The 22,491-nt window shown below is 36.5% G+C and overlaps 1 protein-coding gene across 2 annotated transcripts; it reads right to left on the bottom strand.

The window, feature by feature from the left end:
• Positions 1-8,025: 8,025 nt before the first annotated feature.
• Positions 8,026-19,174, bottom strand: TYRP1 (tyrosinase related protein 1). Of its 2 annotated transcripts, none has more exons than XM_027447040.3 (8): positions 18,983-19,174; positions 18,024-18,500; positions 14,911-15,233; positions 13,354-13,558; positions 12,203-12,370; positions 10,382-10,561; positions 8,939-9,085; positions 8,026-8,412 (listed from the first exon to the last, which is right to left on the bottom strand). In XM_027447040.3, exons 2-8 carry the CDS (start codon positions 18,403-18,405, stop codon positions 8,207-8,209), a joined length of 1,611 nt encoding a protein of 536 aa, XP_027302841.1. In that variant the 5' UTR covers positions 18,406-18,500; positions 18,983-19,174; the 3' UTR covers positions 8,026-8,206. The 2 variants fall into 2 exon arrangements, with proteins under 2 accessions (XP_027302841.1, XP_038027367.1); XM_038171439.2 differs by having other exon boundaries at positions 19,003-19,174.
• Positions 19,175-22,491: the final 3,317 nt, after the last annotated feature.

Below are 22,491 nucleotides of genomic sequence, written 5' to 3'. Positions count from 1 at the left end.
GCAAACACACTCGGGAAAGGGCTGGGGTGGCTGGTGTGGGGAAGGAAGGCTGTGGTATTGCTGCTGCCAAAGCTGAGCACCTCACTCCCAGAGCACAGCCCTGCCTGTGATGCTGCGGCATGCGGCCAGGGAGGGCACTGCTCTGAAATATTGCCATCTCGTGGAAGGCCGGGGACAAGGCACCGATCCTGCTCCCGAGGGTGGCCACAGCCCGAAAGGCAGCCCTGGGAGAAAAAAAAAAAAAAAAAAAAAAAAAAAAAAAAAAAAAAAAAAAAAAAAGAAAGGTTCTGGCTGGTAAATCCAGCTCCTCGGGAAGACCTGCGAAAATCCAGTGCTGTGTTGTTTTTCTTCCGAGATTTTACAGGAGGCTGTTGCCTGGAGAAGGGGATGATTAGAAGGGGCTGCTTCGGCTTGGATCTGGAGATTTTGAAAAAGTTATCAGGAGGCACAACACATTGTTTTGCACAAAACTCACAATAAATGTGTTTCTTTGTTATCCTAAAAAGAAGGCTGTTTTAGAGCCATAGAGGAAAAGTTACTTGAACAGGAAGAGCCATACAGAAGGGAAACTACAGCTGCTTAAATATAGACGACTATTTCCACTATGGAATAGTCATTACTTTTTTTTTTTTTTTTTTTTTTTTGGATAGAATTTTTAAGGCCAAACTTTGCATGAAAACATTTTCTGCAGAATGGAAAATTTCCCCTCAAATAAGTGAAGTTCACCCATGTGCAAAGGGCCAGCTTTCAGCAATATGTGACCCCAACTAACATAAGTCCTTTGAAAACAGATAGCGAATGGACATTTATGCATTAAGATGAGTTTCTCCTTGAATGAACCAGCAATAGTTACTTTCTTCCTTTGCCCCTACTTATTGAGGTCTCCTGAACAGTCCAGCTCTCCAATACTGTCATTACCACTATCTGTTCACATGTTTCCATCACAAAGACTGACAACATATTTGAAAAGCAAACTCTGCTCTTATCTGTGGTCTGCCACATTAGCCTCAGCATTACTGGACTGTAAATGAATAGGGCTGAGAGGAGAGGCAAAAAAGGAAGGAAGCTTTTCAGAGCAAAGGAGGATGAACCACAGTGAACAGTCAGTTTAAGAAGCAGCTGTGTCCTAACATGACAAGAAAATTTTAGAACTGAGGTCTGTGCTTGAGGGGATGCAAAATGTGGCCCCTGCTCCGTGAGGTGTAAAATGCAACTCCTGAAGATGATACAGGGCATAACCCTGAGATGCCAAGCCTCACAGTGTTCATGACAGATAGCTACTATTTGTTGATTATGAAGAACAATATTTGAACTTTGCTTTCCATGCCAGTATCCTTCACTGTTCCTTGTTTTACTACATCTCATCTTTTGTAGCTAAGAGGACAGACTCTATCTTCCCTGCCACTTTGTTAACATCTAAAGGGCAAGAGCCATAATTGACATTTATGGCCATTTGCCTCTAGTTCATAAAGATATTCTAAGGTCATTTTTGTGCAGAGACAGCACTTGCTGTCTGTGATAAAGCTAAAATGTGAAGTACTGTATTCTCTGACCCTAAATCTCCATTCCTAGAAAAGACATTTTAAAGAGCCTATTAAAAGCAATTGTAACAATCCTCAGATTGATGTCAAAACATGCGGAAAACTTATTCAGAAAGGAAACTCCATCGGTGAAATACTATTTCATTCTCTATTCTGTAGTTCATGGCCTAATTTTATCCTGTTTCCAAATTAATTTTGATTAATAATTACCATACAGTTTTTCATGCTGTCTGTTGGAATGTATGGACTAACAGATCTCCTGTTCTGTGAGACTGCAATCTTTTTCACTCACCATTTCAGAGGGGAAAAGACACAGTGGTAGCAAGAACAGCATGGTCTTCAAGGGCCTCCATGCTAAGGTGAAAATTTAAGTGATGGGCCGTAATTAAATGGTGGTGTCCAGATGGAAAAAAAAAAAAAATATATTTGGCCACCTCTATGCCAGCTTGGTTGTCATCAGCATCACTTTTCTGAATTCCTACATCACTTTTCTACATTCCTACTTGAAGAAGAGGTACTTTTCTTTCGCTGGCTCTGCTTGCTGTTGCAGCAGTTGGTTTATCTTCCAAAACTGACAGAAGAAAAACATTAGCAGTGTTAAAGGGACAAACTCAAATAATAAATTGGCAATATCAAATAATATCGATGTTTGGTAGGCCTACATTTTCTTTTTGGTTGTATATGTAAGAATTAAAAAAAATAATAATATTACAATCACTTTTATGCTTCTGCAAAAAAAAAAAAAGTGGTCTTGGAGGTGTGGTGTAAAAATGTGGTTCCTAAAGATACATAAAATGGAAATTTGACCACATTGCAAACATGAAACTTTTGTTTAAAGCTCATATTAAGTGCAGTTGCATAGCAGTGGATGATATTTTTTTTCCATTAAAAAATAATAAAAATAAAATAAAACGTTCTGTGTCATCTAAAGTGCAGTTGAAATCAGCATCTTCACTTTCGATTCCTACATGATGTAATCTTTCAATCACTGAGTACTATTTCCTTCTATTTTATTATTTGCATTTAACTATGCTGCTCATACAGAGATTCATTCCCATTTATTGATTTGTAGAAGGTGACAGACAGACAGGCTAAATTCCACTTGAAGGCCTTAGGTGCCATGATGTTGTTTGGAGCTACTTGTTTCAGGTATATTATTAACTGGCAGTCTAGAGAGGATTTTTTTTTTCTTTCCCTGCGAACTTCAAGCTTAATAGCCTGAGACCATTTCAGTTACAACACAACTCACAACTTTCACCTCCTAAACAAACATTTTCTTCTCCTGCCTTCCTCTCCCTTGAGTTTTCTTTCTTTGGGAAAAAAATTTCTTCAGCACAAGGCTTTTTATCAATATCAGTAATATCAGTAGTTTACTCTCAAACTTTCTGAAATGAAGCAAAATAAAGCTTAACACCAGTAGTAAGCAGGAAGGTTGTATGGACAGATTATTATTAGGCTGTCATCCTATCACCAGTTCAGCCTCAAATTAAATGTGTTTAATTTTGCAGCATTGCTTTTGCCTTACCTGTGTAGCTTCCTTGTTCTTCCAAACTACCTTGGTTCCCCGTTCTTGAACAGGAGCACTGATTTCAGCAAGATATAGGCCTTATTCCTTGATGTGACTCATCTTACTAGTTGTAAAATCCAAACTAAGCCAAGGGTCTTAAAGTCAGTTTGTATGTGCATACAACCATAGCTTACTGCAGTAAATTACTATTTAGATCCCCTCCATTGTCTGCAGTACTTGAGGGATAACAGGGAAAAAGAGACACACATTTTCAGTGGTTTACCTCTGGACATCAAGGATGGGATTTACAGGATGACATAAAATGTTGCATGCCATGTTCTATGTTTGAAAATACCCATAGAAATAAAAGCAAGGTTTATTTTAGTCGGAATTCCCATTAATGAACACCAAGAAACAGTTGTTGTGAATGCTGTTTCCCTTTACCATTTTCATAAAACAGCACATGAATAAAGCATCTGCCAAGGCCAGGGTTTTCATTCTAAATTGGAGATTGAATGAGATTTGAAGTTAAAATTCAGTTTTGGGAGAGGGGATCTACACATTTTGCTACAAATTAATATTCTGAAAATAAACATTTCAGTTTTCATCAGGCTTCCTTGCCAGATTATTCTTTTGTTAGTGAAATCTTTACTTTGGAGGCACTTTTTTTTTGGATAAAAAATGTTGGGATGACAAACTGAATATAATTCAGCAATGCATATTGTTTTGGAATGCATTCTGATTCCATGACAATTCTATATTATATGTCAGTAATACCATTATTGACCAATATTGCTTATACATTATTCCATATATAGAAGAGGTAAACTTTTCAAGATTGGAAATATTTCACTAAGTTACAAAATTGTTCAGTTCTGTGTCCAAAGCAGATGTTCCTGCAAGCTATGGTTTCATGACCCTCCAGTAATCTTCCACCAACATCTTCTAGATTCTTTAATCTGCCTTTGAGTATCATTTCTTTAGACTTTTTTTTTTTTTTTTTAATTTTTAACAAATGTAGCCCTGACTCTAGGATATGTAATGCATTTATGCTAAAGGGCTAGTCCTTGTAGCCTTGGTATTTTTTTCAGTACTATATTGTTATCTCTCTTCTGGCTAGATCCCTATGCAGATCTCAGATCCCCTTCAGATTCCCAGATTTTTGGATGTAAGCACACAACACTTTATCAAAGATTTCAGCATCAGCAAAATTCCTAAATAAAATATTTGAACTATTGTATCAAAGAGAGGTATTTAGCTAGCTAGCATGGTATGACTGATAAATCTGTTCTGTATTTGATTTCAGTTGAATTTTTATGGGTGGTTATGTAGCCTGTCATGCTATTGATTCTAAATTTGTAGTTTCATAGAACTTTGTAGTTTCATAGAACATTTTTACTTTTCCTTCACTTCCCCATAAAATAACACTGTTCTCAACTACAGAATACTTTTGCTGACTTGATAAAGTTATCCAAGCACCTTAGAGATGGACTTATATCTTTGTATGCAATTTTAAGAGTCCTTGGACAGAAATCACCTGCTGTCTTGTTGCAGAAATGCTAATTTTAGTTTCTATCTTGCAAGACAATTTCTGTACTCACATTCCACAATCTCTTTCTGTCCAAGATCAGCATAGTTCATCATACTGAAAATGGAGGTTGATTTTCAATATGGAGTTCGAAATGGAAGTCATTGACTTAGAAAGATGTATTTGGATCAGGCTAATCTTGACTCTGCATTTACTGAATTTTCATTTATGTGGTCAAAGAACATTTATAATATTTCCTTTCCAAGGCCAAATGCTCAAGAGACTTTGTCAACTCTCCCTTTATTTCTATGCTTCCTGACCTTAGTTTCTTTTGCAGATTCTCAAAACCTTTATCTATTTAATACTGTGTGGATAGAGTCTGAATTGCCTTTTCATTATTTTAATTCACCATTTACTGTATACATTTCTTTACACTTTTCTTAAATTTCAATAAGAAAAATAAATTTCAAAAGGCAAAACTTAGATCCTGGCAGAGAACTAAGAAGGCAAATAAACTCAAAAACTCATTAACAAGCTTAGGTACCACAGACACCCAACACACACACATATATATATACATGCATTTATGATACTGTCACTGCCAACTAATTAAAAATAATAACAATATGGAATGTTATTCAGCCAGTAACTATATGTGGAAAAAAGTTCAATCACCATTTACATATAGGGGTTTCATTTCCCTTAGAATCATTATCAGCATTTTTTTTTTCCAGTCTCCAAATGTTATATCAATTACATAGTTCTAATTTATTTGTAAGACTCTGTCTGACAATATTTCAGAGACCTCTGGTCTAACCAAATCGAGCTTCCCTTCAGTTTTTCCTGTAATAGAGCCAATCCTTTGCTTCTTATGTTACAATTATCCTGGCATGGTCTTCAGTTCAACATGAATTTAGCCGTATTGTCTCATTATTTCCAGATATCCTTTACAGCTGCCTGTATTACAGCTCTTATAAAAACGAACCTTCGTTTTGATTTCCCACACTTCATGATTACTACATATAGGACTTCTCAGTGTATTTTCCAGCTCTTCTCTTCCTGTCTTCTCCTTGTGTGTTTTGCTTCCTGTTCTTCCCTTTACATAAGTGAGACTGTAGTTATATATTTTGTTGTGTATTATTTTTTTTTATTTTTATTATTATAATTATTATTTTTTTGCTAGTAGTTTCAAATTTCAAACCTTAATCAGTTTTCCCATCAGATTACCTCAGGAGAAAACACCAAGCAACTTCAATGAATGGCAGGAACTTTTTTCTTCATATCCAGATATAATTCAGAGTACTAGAAAAAGCGACTGAAGAAAGGACTTGTGAGATTCTTATCAAGAATGGGTCACACACACAGTTCTCTACGTTTCTTGCCCCTTTAGTTCCCATGCTTACTATTATTATTATTATTTTTTTTTTTTTTAAGAAAAAAAAATCTTTGTAAAAATCTACCTTGCCCTGTTCATTTATGTGCAGTAGCTCTAACTAGTAGGCAGGTCTTCTCAATCCCTGACCTACAAGACTCATGGTATGCTCAAAACACAAGAGTATATTTTTGCTTGAAGGATTGAATAGATTTAAAGTCTAAATTCCTCCTTGTAAGATCTGATTTTGCCATGATGTTTTCCTTCTGGTATCAAACTTCTGTACATTTCTTTTCATCCACAGAAGTAAAATCACCTTATAAAGGAAACTCTATTATCTCCATTTTATAAATGAGTAAAATGAGTCACAGAGGTTAAAAATATATTTAGCTAAGAACTTTCAGCAGGTCACTAAAAGAGCTAATAATAAAATCCAGGTCTCTTGACCCCAATCCAAAGTACATTGGATCACCCTGCTTTAATCCATTGAAATCACTAAAGTGGATGACTTGTTAAGTTACTACTCTGTGCAGGCAAGAATTGAAGAACAGGTATTTAAGCTGAAATACAAGCTGCTGCTTGTGTGCCTGCTGTTCTAATTGATAGCTAAATCCAAGAGTGCAACCGAAAAGTTTTGTCTAATTTGCTTTTGTGCCTTCGATCTTTTCATCAGAGATGAAAAATTCTGCCTAAATACAAGTTATGTGTATAAAATTTTGCTGTTGTCCACACCCCCTGTTTGGTAAATTGAATGTTGGCTACTTGTTTTCCTATTCACATAATCCTTCATGCATAAAATACGCATCTCTACGCAACTGAATTAGTGTGTTTCAGCACACCTAGAACTCTCTGAAACCGTACAGGTTAAGACAGTACTTAGAAGATGTAGCTGGAAGGAGACTATAGGAGTTAAATCCAAATTACTTGCCATTTCGTTTGAAGCTGGGGTCAGCTGGAAAGAGAGACAAGACAGATCTTAGATTTATAATTTGACAACTAAAGGACGGACAACATGGTGTGGGATTCATTAATCTGACCTCAAGAATTTCTCTGCATATTAACTAATGAATGCTAATTTAGATTACATAAGCCATCATAGGAAGGTGATCAGTTGGTTTATTGGTATTCAGCATGATGAAAGAGAGAGGAGGTGAGGCTGAAACCAGGCTTCCTCAGGCTCTACTTCAGGATGTAAAGACAGGTGTCAGATTGCTGCTCTTTTGCTGGCTTATAAATCCTGAGATTTTGGAGCAATAAATTCAACAGCAGTTGCATATATCTATTTTTACATGTCTATCCTACAGCATGATGCCTAGGTACTTCTCTTAAACTATAAGAGGTGTACGTTTAAATTCCCTCAGAAGGAGAAAATTGAATCAAGTTCTCTCACTGCTGGGCAGAATGTAATCTGCAATGGAGATAATGGGAAAGAGAAAGGAAGTGGGTGAATGAAAAATTAAAAAAGAAACTAATATAATTTATATATATATATATATATATATATATATATATATATATATATATATATAAAGAAGACTGTTGTCAGCTGTCCTTTTAAAGGGGTTGCACCCTTTAAGCAGCTGTGTTTAAATGCACAGCTGAAGTGTCCAAATGCTTGAGTAGGTTCTCAGTGTTGATCTCTTTTCACAGAGGCACCTAAAAGCAATGAGAAACAACTACTACCTGGGATGAAAGATGGATTTTATATGTGCTGTTTTCCTTGCATTACTTGTAGCTCCCTGACTGGCATATTGGCTATTTCAAAACACATTTACATGTTAAATAGAAGTCAGACATCTCAAATAGATGTCTGACTTCTATTTTGGATTCTACTTCTGAATCAAGCTGCCTTTGCTACTCAGATCTGCAACTGCTCTGTCCCATTCTAGACTTTATTTTATGTTTTCACAGATGTGCCCTGTAAAAGAATTCTAGGCAAAAAGGCTAAGTAAAGGTTGATGACATAATCTGTCATCAAGTTACTAAGTTTTACTATATTTGTCAGAAATAAGCAAGAAAAAGACCTGCGGATGAGCCCTGAAAAATTAGTGAAGTTCTATTAAATTAAACACAGAAATAACATTTCAAAATGTGATTTATTGAAACCTAGGTGTGACAGTAGAGAAGGTGAAAGCTGAAGCAAATATATCAAGACAGCGTACAGTTTATGCTCTTTATTTTAAAGCAGATGGATGACCACCATTTACAAAATACAGCAAAATAAACAGTTACAGTCACATGCAAAAAGTGCCATCTCTTCATACAACAGACTGGCTTGGTGTTGCTATGCCATCATAATCATCTGAATAGTGTTGATACTGATCAGTGAGAAGAGGCTGATGCAACTCATCCTTATTTTTCTTGACACGTACAATACATGCAGCAGCAGCAAAGATAATTGCAACAAGAACCAATGCAGTCACTATTGCAATAGTTATCATCTCTGTTACATGGAGAGCCCGACCTAGAGGAAGGAAAGCACAAGAAAAAGTTATTAAACGTAATTAAAGAGACAGGCCAAAAGTCAATATCTGTCATTATTTGATGAGTTGTGTTTTACAAATATTTGAAATTTTGGTTGATAATATTTGTTCCAAACTGTGAGAAAAATGCAGTCTCTCTTGTTACACTCTGAAAATAGACCTAGACTTTTCTTCTGTTACCTGGTTTGTGAAGGGTTTGCACTCTCTCTCATGATTTAATGAAGACATATGATAGAGGAATAAGCACGTGATGCAAGGGTTATATCTAAATGAGAACTTCCCCAGAAACTGAAGTGGTTTGTGGGAGCTGTTTGTAATGATTAGCTATATGCCTGTACTAAATCCCAAACACAACTGATTTGGAAAGCAAGACAAAAAAGAAATAGGCCTATACAAATACATCGGATATTGTTAGTGAAATTTGAACCAACTTTGTTGTTTGATACATAAGTTTTCACGGAGGAAGACATGATGAAGGAAAAAGAACATCTAGGTTCAACAGTTTACCTGGCCACTCAACCTCATAGCTGTATCCCAGGTTTTCTGGTGCAGTAACAAACATCTCATTATTGGTTACTGGAGGCCAAAAAGGCACCATGTTGTATTGCCGGTTGTGTCCGATAGGGGCATTCTCCAATGGATATGTTGAGATATCTAAATCAGAAAGTCAAATCACACTTCTGTAAATAAAATTAAAATAATCTGAAGTATTTCAGCTTTTTGAAATAGTGACGACTCAGATTTTTATTTTTATTTTTTAAACTGAATTAATCTAGAAGGATTGGTGGATTGATAAAAAATTCCAGCATGGAGGGCTCAGCTTTGTCTAAAAGCAAGACCATCCAATAATACCTCTGTTCTATCAACAGAAAACACTAGTACAAATTTAGGCCTGTGTTGGACTTTTCATTTCTTCTTGCATGAAAAAGGAGGAACAGATATATGAAGTACATGGGAACCCTTTTTGCTACAATCTGACTTTGTAGCAGTGATAAAAAGTTCTCTTAGGTAGTTCAGAAAGGCAGCTGGTATAATTTCTACTGGAAGTTTTTTGAAATTCTATGGTAGATCAGGAAAAAAAGTCAGCTGAAATAACAACAAAAAAATCCATTTTGGTGAGATAACGCAAAGCTTGTGACAGGTCATGTAAGTACCACAAGGAGATACAGTTGGTTCCCTGAGAGTTGCTATGGGAAAGTCCATGCTGCTGATTGTGGAAGCTGCACAAAGAAGTCTCAGTTGTGCAACAGCAGCTGTCTTCTGTAGAAGTAGGAGGGGAATGGATTATCCCAAGAGTAATACAGTTGCTGCTTTGTGCAGATCAGTGCACAGACATTTAGGTTATACAGTAGTCTCTCTCCAGTTCACTGATGTTAATTTCTTTTCTTCTTTCTTTCTTTTTTTTTTTTTTTTTTTTTTTTCCCATCTTTCCTTCCATCCTTCCTTGCAGTTCCTTCCCTCTGTTCTTCCTTCCCCCCTTTTCATTCACTTCCTGTCTTATTCCCTTTCTTTTTGCGTTTCAGAATTGAAGAAGGAAAGGCAGCAATACTTAACTATTCTTTGAATAGATACAGATGTGCAAATGATTATGGAATGCAAGTAGTAAATTGCAAAGGTGGTCAAAATCAGTCATGGGGGAGTGCAACAACCTTTCATTATAACACTGTTTTTTTGTTTTGTTTTGTTTTGTTTTTTTTTTTTTTTTTGAATTGTGCCTGGCATTTCTGGTCAAGTCCTTCCGCAGACAGTGATTTAAAAAAGTGGATGTCAATGGGGTGAGAAAACGGGTTTGCTTGCTGTTACACTGTTTTCATTAACTTCACTGTTAGAATTCCAGTCCTCTCTCCTAAGCTTAGGGGCACCTTGCTAACTCACAAGAAGCAGTTGATTTCCTGTGACCACAAAAACTGAAAACCACCCCTCCCTCTTCCATCCATGAGCACATCTTACCAGCAGAATACCTTCTCAGCCACTCATCAAAAACAGCATCTGTAAATGTGTGGAGGAGGACAAAAATTGGATCATTTGGTGATAAGTGAGTTTGTCCTCCTGTCCCGTTCAAAAATAGATGAGCCAAGTTGTGAAGACTTCGAACTGCTGGGTCATATTTCCCTGAAGGATCACTGTACCCTGAATATGGAAATAAAGAACACCATAAAAAATCCCAGTGAAGATTTTGTTTAGAAGCTATAGTCCCAGATGGATACCATTTTTTGTCCCCCTCTGGAAAGCTGTCATGTATTTGTGTTGCCTTGTTTAACATAAATGAGTAGCTAATTCTCTACCAACTGTCATTTGAGAAATGTTTCTAGTATGTGTAATGCCCATGTATAATTCCCATGCATAATTTTCAGATTAAAATAAACTTTAAAAAAGAATGTTGAGAATGTGGGGTGGAATGCTGGTGGGATCTAGTGTATAGGTAGCCAAAATAATCCACTTCATAGTATGAACATAGATTTTTATATTGGGACCTAAATATCTCTCAGCATAACAGAATAGCTATGTGTGTTTTCTGACTTCTGACTTAAATGTGAAGTTGTTGACATCTATCCTAATTGGCCAGCTGTTATGTGTTATGGATCATTTCCTTATGTGCTGCCAGTACATCTCAGAAAGCTGCACTTGCTGTTTTTTTTTTTTTTCAAAGCAAGTTCCCTACAAAACACTGTCAGTATCTACCACCTAGTAAACCTGATATCAGAGGTCAGGATCTGAAGAATTCTGAGAAGTTTTCCTGTTTTCAGTCTCTGACCAACTTTCCAGACAGGGGTCCACACACTTAACTGGTTAAAGCCATGTCTAGATACCTAGATATTATTAGGACATTTTTTAAAATGAGGTAATCATCTAAAACTTTCATATATTCTTAAAAGATTGGTGCAAATTCTTGGTTTTGTTCTCCAAGAGAAAGAAAATGTAGCAGGTCTACTGTCATATGAATGATGTTTTTTTCAAAAGAGCCAAAGGATTTGCAGGAGGTCTGATAGTGATCTGAAGTGTCATTTCATAAACTTTTCCCATGAATGCTAGTTTTTCTATTTAAAAAGTCTGGATTATTAAAGTGCAGAAGCAGTCAGCAGGATACTGCCTGAAAAATGTGGATCAAATCTTTAGACTGGATTCTGTGCTGGGTTCTGTGTTCAGATGCCAGTGACTGAAAACTTCATTTAAAAAGTGTGGAAATTAGGGGAAGAAGAATAGAGTTATATAGCACAGTGAGAAGGACTAACAAGACTGGCAGTTAATCTAGTAGACCTCAATTACTACTACCGCAATGCAATTGCATGCAATTCCATTAAGTACTAGCAAAGCTTACAATTACTTTTTTTTTTTCTTTTGTTTGCTTTAATTATGATACAAGAGTAGCTACTATGAGCACTTGTTTGACTCACTTAAGGATGATGCTTAAGCTTTAAATGCTTCTAAACCATTCTGCAGTCAACAGTTTTCTGTTCTCCACTGTAACAACCTATTACTAGCAGACTTGTACTCTGGCCATGACCTCAGCTAATTTCTTCTTAGTGACAGTAACAGACTTTTAAGGCTTTTACACATTTCAAGAACTGACTTAAACTATCAATATAAAATAGTTCATCCAGAGCTTATTTCCACTTAATACTAAGCTAATACTTAATGCATGTTCAGTGTCCATAGACTGTCTCCAAACTCATACTTCCAAAAGGAAGAATGTTGGGTCTGCTCCCCTGACTTGTTTGGAGTTGTTTCATGTCCTTTTTTTTTTTTTTTTTTTTTTTTTGCCATGCTTACCTTCTACTGTGTTACGGAAACTGTCTGTTGAATTAGAGTAGAAAGGAGGAGTATCAAATACACCAACTTCCAAACACTGAGCAACATCCTCAGGCTCTGGGAGACGTTGTACCATAGGCCGTGCAACATTTCCAGCAGGATTCCTCCGGATGGGGCCACCTTCAGTGCCTGTGAGAGAAGAGAGAAACCAATAATGATGAAGAACAATAGACCAAAGAAGGCATTCTTTTAATGACTGAATTGTGAGGAAAAAAAATGAAAAAAAAAAAAAAAAAAGCCTCACAAATGACCTTAAAATTGGACTACAGGGTCAGATCTTTCAGTTAGGCAAAGAACCTGAATCTTTATAAGGTTCTCTGAACTGGTCCTTTGATTAAAAAACAAACAAACAAACAAACAAATCAAAATGCTTCTTACTTAAATTTGTGATTCTATAAGTGCCTTGGCAAACCTTTTTGTTGTTTTTCAATGTGATTTCTTGTTAAATTGAGATAAAAGTTTTGTGGACTTCCTGATAGAGTAGGTTGGAAAAGGATTATAGAAGATTAGTTAGGCAACTAATCCCCCCCTCCCCCTTTTATTTTTTTAACCCTTTTTCCACACAGATGCTGATTTGGGGCTTGATGGTGATTAATAAACAAGAGTCTTAGTGGGACTTTATAGATCTTGTAGCCAAGGTAGGTTGTGTTAGCATTCACTACTTTTCATATTCAAAACATGCTCCAAACATCTAACAGGTATGTTTTTCATTTAGAAACTGAAAACCTTGAAGGAGGTATGTAGAGCAGTAAGAAGAAAACTCAAGCTTCAGTTAAAAAATGATGCTGCCATATGTAATTATACATACCATCAGAGATGAATAGTTACTGCATAAGAAAGGAAGTCAAAGGGTTTCACTGTTTCTCTGCCTCAAGCTCCTGATCAGATATTGAGTTGTTTAGTGCCTCAGTGCAAGACAGATAACTTTTTTATTTCTCAAATGGCTGATGTATGAAACTTGAGTAAAGAAATGTACAAAATGTACTTTAAGACTTTTTTTTTTTTTTTTTTTTTTTTTTTTTTTTTCCTGGGAAGAGCCATTGCAATGCAAAGTGTTTTATTTATTATTAAAGGGATATTCTCTCCAAATATCTATGAGCAGTCATACTTACTGTTACAGATGGTTCCCAAGGTCTCATAGTCTTCTACACTTTCACAGAGCACACGCCACTGAGAAAAGATCGAATTCTGACTGATCAAAGAGACATCAAAATTGCTTCTAGCTCCCATCAAGTCATCTAAGCAGATATCACAGGTGTTTTGCCCTGTTGCAAAGTTCCAGTAGGGAAGGCCAAAAGTGGGGTCCTGTAACATATTCTAAATCACATAAATATGGCATTAGTACACATCTGTCCCAGATATCTACAGTATGTACTGCTTGAGAGATTTTCAAAACCAGTTAAATACATTTTAGTAAGAGTCAGAATCTGGCTTCATGAAAAGGAGGAAATCTATGGAGAAACTTTTAGTAGTTTTTCACTTTGATGCCTTTGACTGTTCAATAGAACAGATGGTATGCTGAACTAGGCTGTGGATTCCCCTCTAATGAGATAGTACCCCTTCCATGAAACCATACTGTGGATAGGAAGAAACATCACTTAATACTGATAAACACAATTTTCCAAATATTTTTAATGGCAGCAATATTTTTAAAAGCAGTGGTACTTGTAGCACTCAGAATAACTAACTAAACCAATTGTGTAACGACTGAGCAGGTAGAAAAAGAAGGAAAAATAATAGCGCCCTTTCATATTTGCCATTGCTTGGTTCTAGTATGGGTTGGAGTTTAATAATGCTGAAGTATTCCCTGGTTTCCAGTATTTATTAACCAGGATGTTTTGGCCAGACAATTTAGTTAAATTAATGATCTAATTTACTAAAATAAGCAAGAATATATATTAAGTCATTAAGAGCTAGAACTCGTCAGGGTTTCTACATAATGAAATTACACTAATGTCAAATATAAGTTTTGTTTTTGGAGGGAATTTAATCTGCCAGAACCTGAAGCAGCACCACTGAAGCTACTGGAAACATTTGAAATGATTGCAAGGACCCTTTAATCATGACCTTGAAAACTTAATTCTCTCTTCTTTAGAAATAATAATAGTACAAAACATACTCCTTTTATGGATAGGTCTACACAAAGAAAGAGAAACAAGGAAACCACTGATGTATGGAACAGGGTCTCACAAAACACTAATTTCTCTAACCAGTTGCACTAATTATATAAATAAAATATGATTCAGAATCTCTGTAATATTTTTGTTTAGAATTTCATCTGCTTTGATTGTGCTATCTAAGCCAAGGATCGTGGCCTTGATATTAAAAATAATATCAGCAATAACATTTGGTGGTCCAATAAAATATTTTGGTGGTTCAATAAAATATATGTTGAGAATCTGTGTCTACTTTTACAAGTGAGTTTTATGTAACTTTTATGTTTGCTCTTATTCTGACTGAAATATTATTTTTAACATCTCAGTAACAATGGCTGTCTAAAACTTAAATGCACTCTATTTAGTGTCACTAATAAAATATTGAAACTGAAGCAAGATTACTTTGACATGTAGAAAGAGCTGCTTTCAATTTTGTCAACTGGAATATGTAGATAAGACTTTTTTCCACACAAAGCTCAAGAACACATGGCTTAACATTAACTCTAACTTTACCTGCATGTCTCTTTCAAGCTGCAGCAGATGGTACCTATGCCATGTAACAAAAGCTGGTCCCTCATGAGAGAAATCAACTCCTCCAAAACTCTGCTGCCCAGTACCAAGAAAAGTCTTCCTGACAGAATAATAATGAGCCCACACAAAGTAGTTATAAATGGAGATATTCTCAAACTGTGGTGTGTTTCCATCTGGTCCAAATATTTCTTCACGTCTCCTTGTGGCAATAACAATGTCAGGGTGGATTGTCACCTTGGCTTGGTGTAAGGCATTCACAAAACGCCTCCTCTCTTCTGCATTCAGATCCAAAAGATTCCTCCTGACTGTGAGGTTACAGAAGAAGTAAGTTATCAAAGTCTTAGAAACTGAGGTCTGATCTCACAAGACTAATTTATTTTGTTCCTAATAATTCTAAGTCCCTTTTTCTTCAAACATTCCTCCTGTTTTTATTGGTACAATTAAGAGAGTACTGAATATAAATAGAAAATATTGTTTTCTGAAAAGTTAAGCTGAATAAAAATAAAGCCTGAAACCTTTTATTTATTTTTTTATTTATTTAGTGCTTTTAGAAATATTGTTGCAAATTATATTTCCTGTCAGAGAAATGATGAAGACAGTTCTTTGTCCCACAAATCTCTTGGAACTTAATCCAATATACTTAAGGTTTTCTGTGATAAAACTTTAACAAGAGGGAAATAAAGCATTGCAATTTATATTAATCAGAAACTCTACCACTCAACCATTTAGTGAGGAAGTATAGTGTATTTGAAACTTTGCAGTGAAAATGGCAGATCCACCAATGAAATGTGAGTTTCACACATTACATCATCCCTTTTGAATGTCATTACCTGCTTTTATTAAGAAGCCTATTTTTTTTATCTGTTTATCGCCAAATCATTTAAATTTATTGTAACCTGCACACAGACAGGGAAATTTACAAAAAAGGAGAGCAGCTGACTTATTGAAATACCAGTATATCAGTAAAAGGATCAGAGTCACCTCAGTACCAGTATTCAGTGCTCTCTTACCTGGACTGATAAGATTTCAAGGTAAGTTTAGACTGAGACTCAGATAAAAGTCCACACAGCTGTTCTTCATCATGCACTCATTTTCACTATTAAATATACTGTAAAATCTAAAATTGTCAAATGAGTTTATGTTGATATAAGAAACAGCAGGTCTCCAGAATGAATAAGTATGAAGAATAAAAGTAAATTGCATTTCACTATATAAAGTGAAGTTGATTCTGTAAGGGATATTTCAGTAATGTCTATACATATTTAAAAATAGTAAACTGCTTTTCTGAAGCATGAATTTCATCCAAGGACTGTGTATCTTGAAACACATGCTTTTCTGTCTTGCAGACTTTAACTGATATACTAGCCCTGCTCACTGAAGTTTTTTGGTTTTTGATTTCAAGTAAAAACACTAAAAAAAAAAAAAAAAAAAAAAAAACACTAAAAAGAACAATCAGGTTTTGATTTATGCAGACATCTTAACCTTTTCATTTTGCAAAATATATGTCTGAAACACAATAAAAAATTGGGACTATTATTAAAGTTAGGCATGAAATTAGAGGATATAAAAGTACCAAACTGCATTTTACAGCTATTTTATATGGATATACCAACAGTAATCCAATAATTATTCCTAAAGTCTGAGCAGCTGGAGCCATCTTTCTGGATGGGCAGTAGAGGTGACCTTCATGTGTAAACATAACACACAATAAGAAGATAATTTCCCCTATTTAAATTCATGTTGTCATGCGTGGTAAATGTGATTTGCTTAACATTTTAGTGAAAAATAAAGGTTTTTATAAGTGAGAAAACTAAAAACTGCTTTTATATACTGTAGAAAATCAGCTACAGCAGCTTTTTTTCTTGCCCTCAGATTTACTATTATAAATTTGTGTGATCTAATATTTATTTCTTGGTTAGTTTTCAGAGTTATCATCATTGTTAATGAGAACAGGACAGAGAATCAGAGGGTGAAACCTGACTTAGCATATCAAATCCATGAGGCATACTTTCTGCTTTCTAGTTTGCTTTTTGGAGCTTAAAAAATGAATAAAATCATAAAGTCTTTCCTGCAGTCCTTGATAAGGCAGTTTTAGAAAACCAATAGTTAAAATTTTGAATTGGTAAGCAGTACTTTGTTAACCCTTGCTGGAGCATGTGCTCACGTTCTTGGAGTGTTTCCCATCTGATGAAAATAATGGCCATGATGATTTTTGTTTCTTCAAGAGGCACTACACATTTGTGATACAGACCTGTTGTTTCTCATGTCAACTAAATCTATCACTCATTTTGAAGATTATGAATTTTACAAGATCTCAATAACACCTTTGGACTTTCACTAGAAAATACTGAAATCTTGCTCATTCAGAATGCTTTGACTTGGGAATAAGGATTTTTTCCCAAGCCTGTTTGTCTTTTCCAATTTACCTACAATACTCAACATTTTTTTCAGTCCACAAGTATTTTGTAACCATTTCAAATTCTCTTGTAGACATCTGTTTACTTATATTCTGGGCTAAACTGAAACTGGGAAGCTCTTAGAAATATCCATCATCCCTGCACTGATTCAGCTGAACAGCTTATAGTCATGAGTTAAGGCTTTTACAAACATTGGCAGAAACTAGGTAGCTAAAAAATTACAAGGTTAAGTGCATAGGCTGGAAATGCATTAAGAGAATCTGAATCAAAATACCTGTTGTCATACCTTATATATTTATAAGATATCATGATACATAGATATGTATGTGTAGATATACTCACAAACACACATAGATGTCTATATATATGGTTTTACTCTAAGTTGATTCCCAAAATTACAAAAATGTAAACACTAATACATCCTATTCTTCAATGGGGTTGATCCTAATCTTGTTCTGACTACAGACATTATTTCTTCCTTTTACTGGGAGGTAAATGTAGATATTTGCCAATAAGGTAGACAACTTATCTAGTAGTTGTCTTAATAACCTCTATTGTACATTTCCTGTATAAATATAAGGGACATTTTACTTTTCAGAGAAAACAAATAGTCTAGGTTCATTTGCAACGAAATGCTGCCAACAGATGGTTTTCATGTCATGTTTCTGATGTTCTTACCTATATTGATTCGTTGGCTACAGGTAGGTCCACTCCATCCAGGGCGACATGACCCACAGTTATAACCAGAGAAGTTACCACTGCACCTGCAGGTTTGGTTGAAGAAGCGTATGGGCCATTGCTCGCGGTCATCCCTCCCATCATGGATGTACTGTGGGCCATGGGGTCGCCAGTCTACAGTCACCTGCACACACCGTCCCCTCCCTGTAGACACACCACACCGGTCAGTACCAGGCCCAAATACAGGGAAATAGTCTGGGCAGCACATGCCACTCCTCAGAGACTCAACGGTAGCACACTGGCGAGGGAACTGAGCTCCAACTTTGTTGAGCATGCTAAGAAGCAGTGGCAGGGAAAGGAGCAGCAGCATGGGGAGCTGCATGATGACAGATCCAGCAGAGCCGTCTCTTTCTGAGGGCTGGTGGTCCACACACGCTGCTGTCTCCTCTCTGTCTACACGATGGCCAGCTCCCTCTTCTTCAAGAGAAAAACAGAAGAGATGAAAACAAGTGATACAAACCTTCAGTCTGCCCCTTCTATCTCATAAAATCCCTCTGAACCCTGCACTTTTTTAATCTAACCGAAAAAGCCAACAAGTTGGTGGATAACAACGCTCTCCCCTTCTCTACTTATCTGCACAAAAAGCAGTAACTACCTACAGTTTTATCTACTCATTGACTTCCAAGTATTTCCCAAATGTTTATTCATGTTGTACATCTGCCAGCCAGATTTATTTCACTACCAAAAAATGTTAAAGCTTCTCTATGGCACCTGATTTTTTTGAAAACTTTTTTTTTTTTTCTTTCTTTCTTTCCTCGGTTAGTTCATTCCCTTCTTCATTTAACTAGCATATCCTAGCATATCTTGTTTCCTAGTCAGTGTTACAATTCTGTGTCCCCTTGCAGTTCTTAAATGCAGTTCTGCTAGAAAGTAAAGCTACAACTCTCTCTGTGTTTTACTTCTTCTCTCTTTTTGGTACCTCTCCTCTGCTGAGATCCTGTTCTATTTCTGTGCGTCCTATGGCTGTGTCTAACCCCAAATCAGCACTACTAATTTCTTTCCTGTTTCAGTCTGCTTGCTAATCCGTGTTCTACCAACACAGCATGGTTTGGCCTCACCCTCCTCTTCTATTAATCTCCCTTTCTACTTCAGTGCATTTCCCTGGACTTTAAGTACTTGAACAGCACATGATTTCTTTCATGCTTATCTCCTTGTGATTTTACAAGTTTTAGCAAAGGTCAGAGACAAGTACTTGAATTCAAAACAGAACAACTATGAAGTTTTTTTTTTGTTATTTTTTTTTTTCTTCTCCTTTTTTAATTACTTGCAAAGAAAGGTTCATTTGAAAACAAACAAAGAACACTGGGGAAGTTCACATTTAAAAGCCTTTTTTTTTTTTTTCTTTCCTAAATCGTTTTCTAAATCTTTTTTTTTTTTTTTTTTCCTGAATACTTCAAATGGCTTTTCAAGATCAGGCTGAAACAAGTGACAAAGATACATTATTTGGAAAATGAAACACTCCAATATTAAACTTATGGCTTACTGTTTAACTATTTGCTTTAATAATCAAATAAAAAGACAATGCCAATACTGGAATATCCTGAAATACTAAATTCTGAGCAGGTGCATTAAAATGTAGAAAAACAAGAATAAAAATAAGAAAACAGTCTCTGAGCTGAACAAAGTACTTTTACAGTGTTTTCAGAGACCATTCCCATCAAGCAACACAGGCTTCATTCAAGCTCACACTCTCTTTTTTGATCCGTCAATAAAGATGGATTTCAGTGAGGCATGGATGTTTTGTCAAGATACATCTTAACTGGCACAAAGACAATAAATTAGCAAATTCAGATAAAAGGTTCAATCACAATGTAGTTGGCATTCAGCAGAAAATGGATCACCTATTCCTACAAAAGTCAAAACATGATGGGTACCCAGTTGTAGCAGGCCATTGAAATAGTTTTTCTGAGCACTGTTTATTCACATCAACCTGCCATGGACCACAGTAAGTAGTGAACTTTATCATTATATTTGGTATTTAACTAAACACACTATATCTTGATTCAGTGTAGTACCAATGCTTTTAGGACACTGTATGTACAGATGGGGGATGAGAGGCTGGAGAGCAGCCCCACAGAAAGGGATCTGGAGGCTTTGGTCAACAGCAAGTTGAACATGAGCCAGCAGTGTGCCATTTCATTCACTTGCTGAGAGAATGATTTGACAACCCTTAAATGAAACTACTTTTCCTGGCTTTCATTTTATTCCCCTTTTGAGCTTATCATATTTATTTATTTACTTTTCCCTAGCTTGCTCTATAACTCACTTCCTTCCTAGCTTAAAGATTTTGTCTTTGAATATGTCTATTGGGACATATGTGACACAGATTCTCTGCTATCATATCATAAGGTAAAGCAGAGCCTCTGCAAATAACTCCCTGATCAAAGAGGAATCACACTAGTCTTAGCTATGAATGTTCAGCAAATTCAGCAAAATCATAATAAGCTTAGAAGGGATAAATCTTTCTCCTTAGACAAAGTCCTGGTAAAAAGAACTAATGGAGAGACCAACTGAAGACTGATTGGGGTTGCCTGGCACCATAAGACTTCCCATTATAATGGTGGTAATTATGTAGACCTTCTGTAAAGCTTCTCCAACAGTCAGAGCCTAAAAATGTTCAGCGAACTACCAAAGCTGTGTAGCTGAAGATTACTTTCCTTCTCTGAACCCTAATGTTCCATTGGTTTTCCTGCTGCATGGTTTGGTGATATGCAAACCCTGTAACAGTCTTTCTTTTGGGTTTCTTGCTATTATAGCCTCCTTCTCCTGCACAGTGCCTGGAAAGATTTGACCTTGGAAATTATCCAATTGCACTGCATCTGTATGTCCGTGTCTCTGTTAAGAAAGGGCATGTTTTCATGAATCAGGTAATGAGGAAAAGCTGGTATGTGAATCTAGCTCACTAATTGACTGTGTGGACTAAAATCCCTGAAAAGAGTGTTAGTTTGTATGCTAAACATTTGTATCTAGTTTGCAAAATTCTCCTTACAGAAATATTACTACTTGATGCTTGTAACATGTCTATGAATTTCCATGAGGTTTAGTTGTGGCCTGTTCCCTAACCTACCAGAAAATGTTACAAAAAAAGCAGAAAGCTAGTTCTAGTTGTGAGTGAATGGTGATGAAGATGAGATGGAAGGGACCCACAAGGATCATTAGCTACAGCTCCTGGTTCTGCAAAGGACACCCACAGCACATGTCTGAGAGAGCTGTCCAAACACTTCTTGAACTCTGGCAGGCTTGGAACTGTGACCACTGCCCTGGGGAGCCTGTTCCAGTGCCCAAATACCCTCTTGGTGAAGAATCTTTTCCTGATATTCACTTTGAATAACCTTTTCAAGATTACCTGCCCTGTTGCAGCATCATGACATTTCCACTGGTCACCAGAGAGAAGAGTTCAGTGCCTGCCCCTCTGATAACCTCATGGGAAAGCTTGTAGGCCAACATGAGGCCTCCCCTTAGTCTCCTCTTCTGTGGGTGGAACAAACCAGGCAACTTCAGCTGGTCTTCATACTTCTTGCCCTCTAGATACTTCACCATTTTTGTAGCCCTCCTTTGGACACTCTCTAATAATTTTATGTCCTTTTTATACTGTGGTGCCCAGAACTGCACACAGTACTCAAGGTGAGGCCACACCAGCACAGAGCAGAACAGGACGATCGCTTCCCTCAACCAAATAGCAAAGCTGTGCTTGAAACACCACAGGGCATGGCTGGCCCTCCTGGCTGCCAGGGCACACTACTGGCTCATGTTCAACTTGCTGTTGACCAAAGCCTCCAGATCCCTTTCTGTGGGGCTGCTCTCTGGCCTCTCATTGTACATACAGCCAAGGTTGCCCCTTACAGGTGTAGAATGTGGCACTTATTCTTGTTAAACTTCATATTGTAGGAGAGTGCCCAGCTGTCTAATTTGTCAAGATCTCTTTGCAAGGCCTCTCCACCCTTGGTGGAATAAATAATTCCTGCCAATTTAGTGTCATCAGCAAACTTACAAAAAACATATTTTAGTCCTACTTTCAAGTCATTTATGAAAACATTGAAGAGAATTTGTCTTCACATAGAGCCCTGGGGAACCCCACTAGTGATGGGCCACCAGCCTGATATAACCCAATTTATTATAACCCTTTGAGCCCTCTTCTCAGTTTACATAGCTGCTCAGTTTACACGGACAGATTTGAATTGTTTTGGGTTTCATCTGGATTTCTTTTTGCTTCCTAGTAGAAGGAAATCAAGCTGTGCTGTATATATATAAAAAAAAAAAAAAGTAGAGCTAAATATTTGATAAGTGGGTACACTGGAGATGAGTCAGAACCAACCTTTTGCTTCCTGTATCTAAACACCTTAAGCCAAACATATGGAAAATCTGGGTTCATGTATGAATCCAAATGCTACATGGGATTTTTCTTTGT

This window comes from Anas platyrhynchos, chromosome Z (genome assembly GCF_047663525.1).
Source record: "Anas platyrhynchos isolate ZD024472 breed Pekin duck chromosome Z, IASCAAS_PekinDuck_T2T, whole genome shotgun sequence".
Taxonomy (NCBI): domain Eukaryota; kingdom Metazoa; phylum Chordata; class Aves; order Anseriformes; family Anatidae; genus Anas; species Anas platyrhynchos.
The sequence above is the reverse complement of the archived record's forward strand: the minus strand, read 5'-3'. Positions and strand labels throughout refer to the sequence as shown.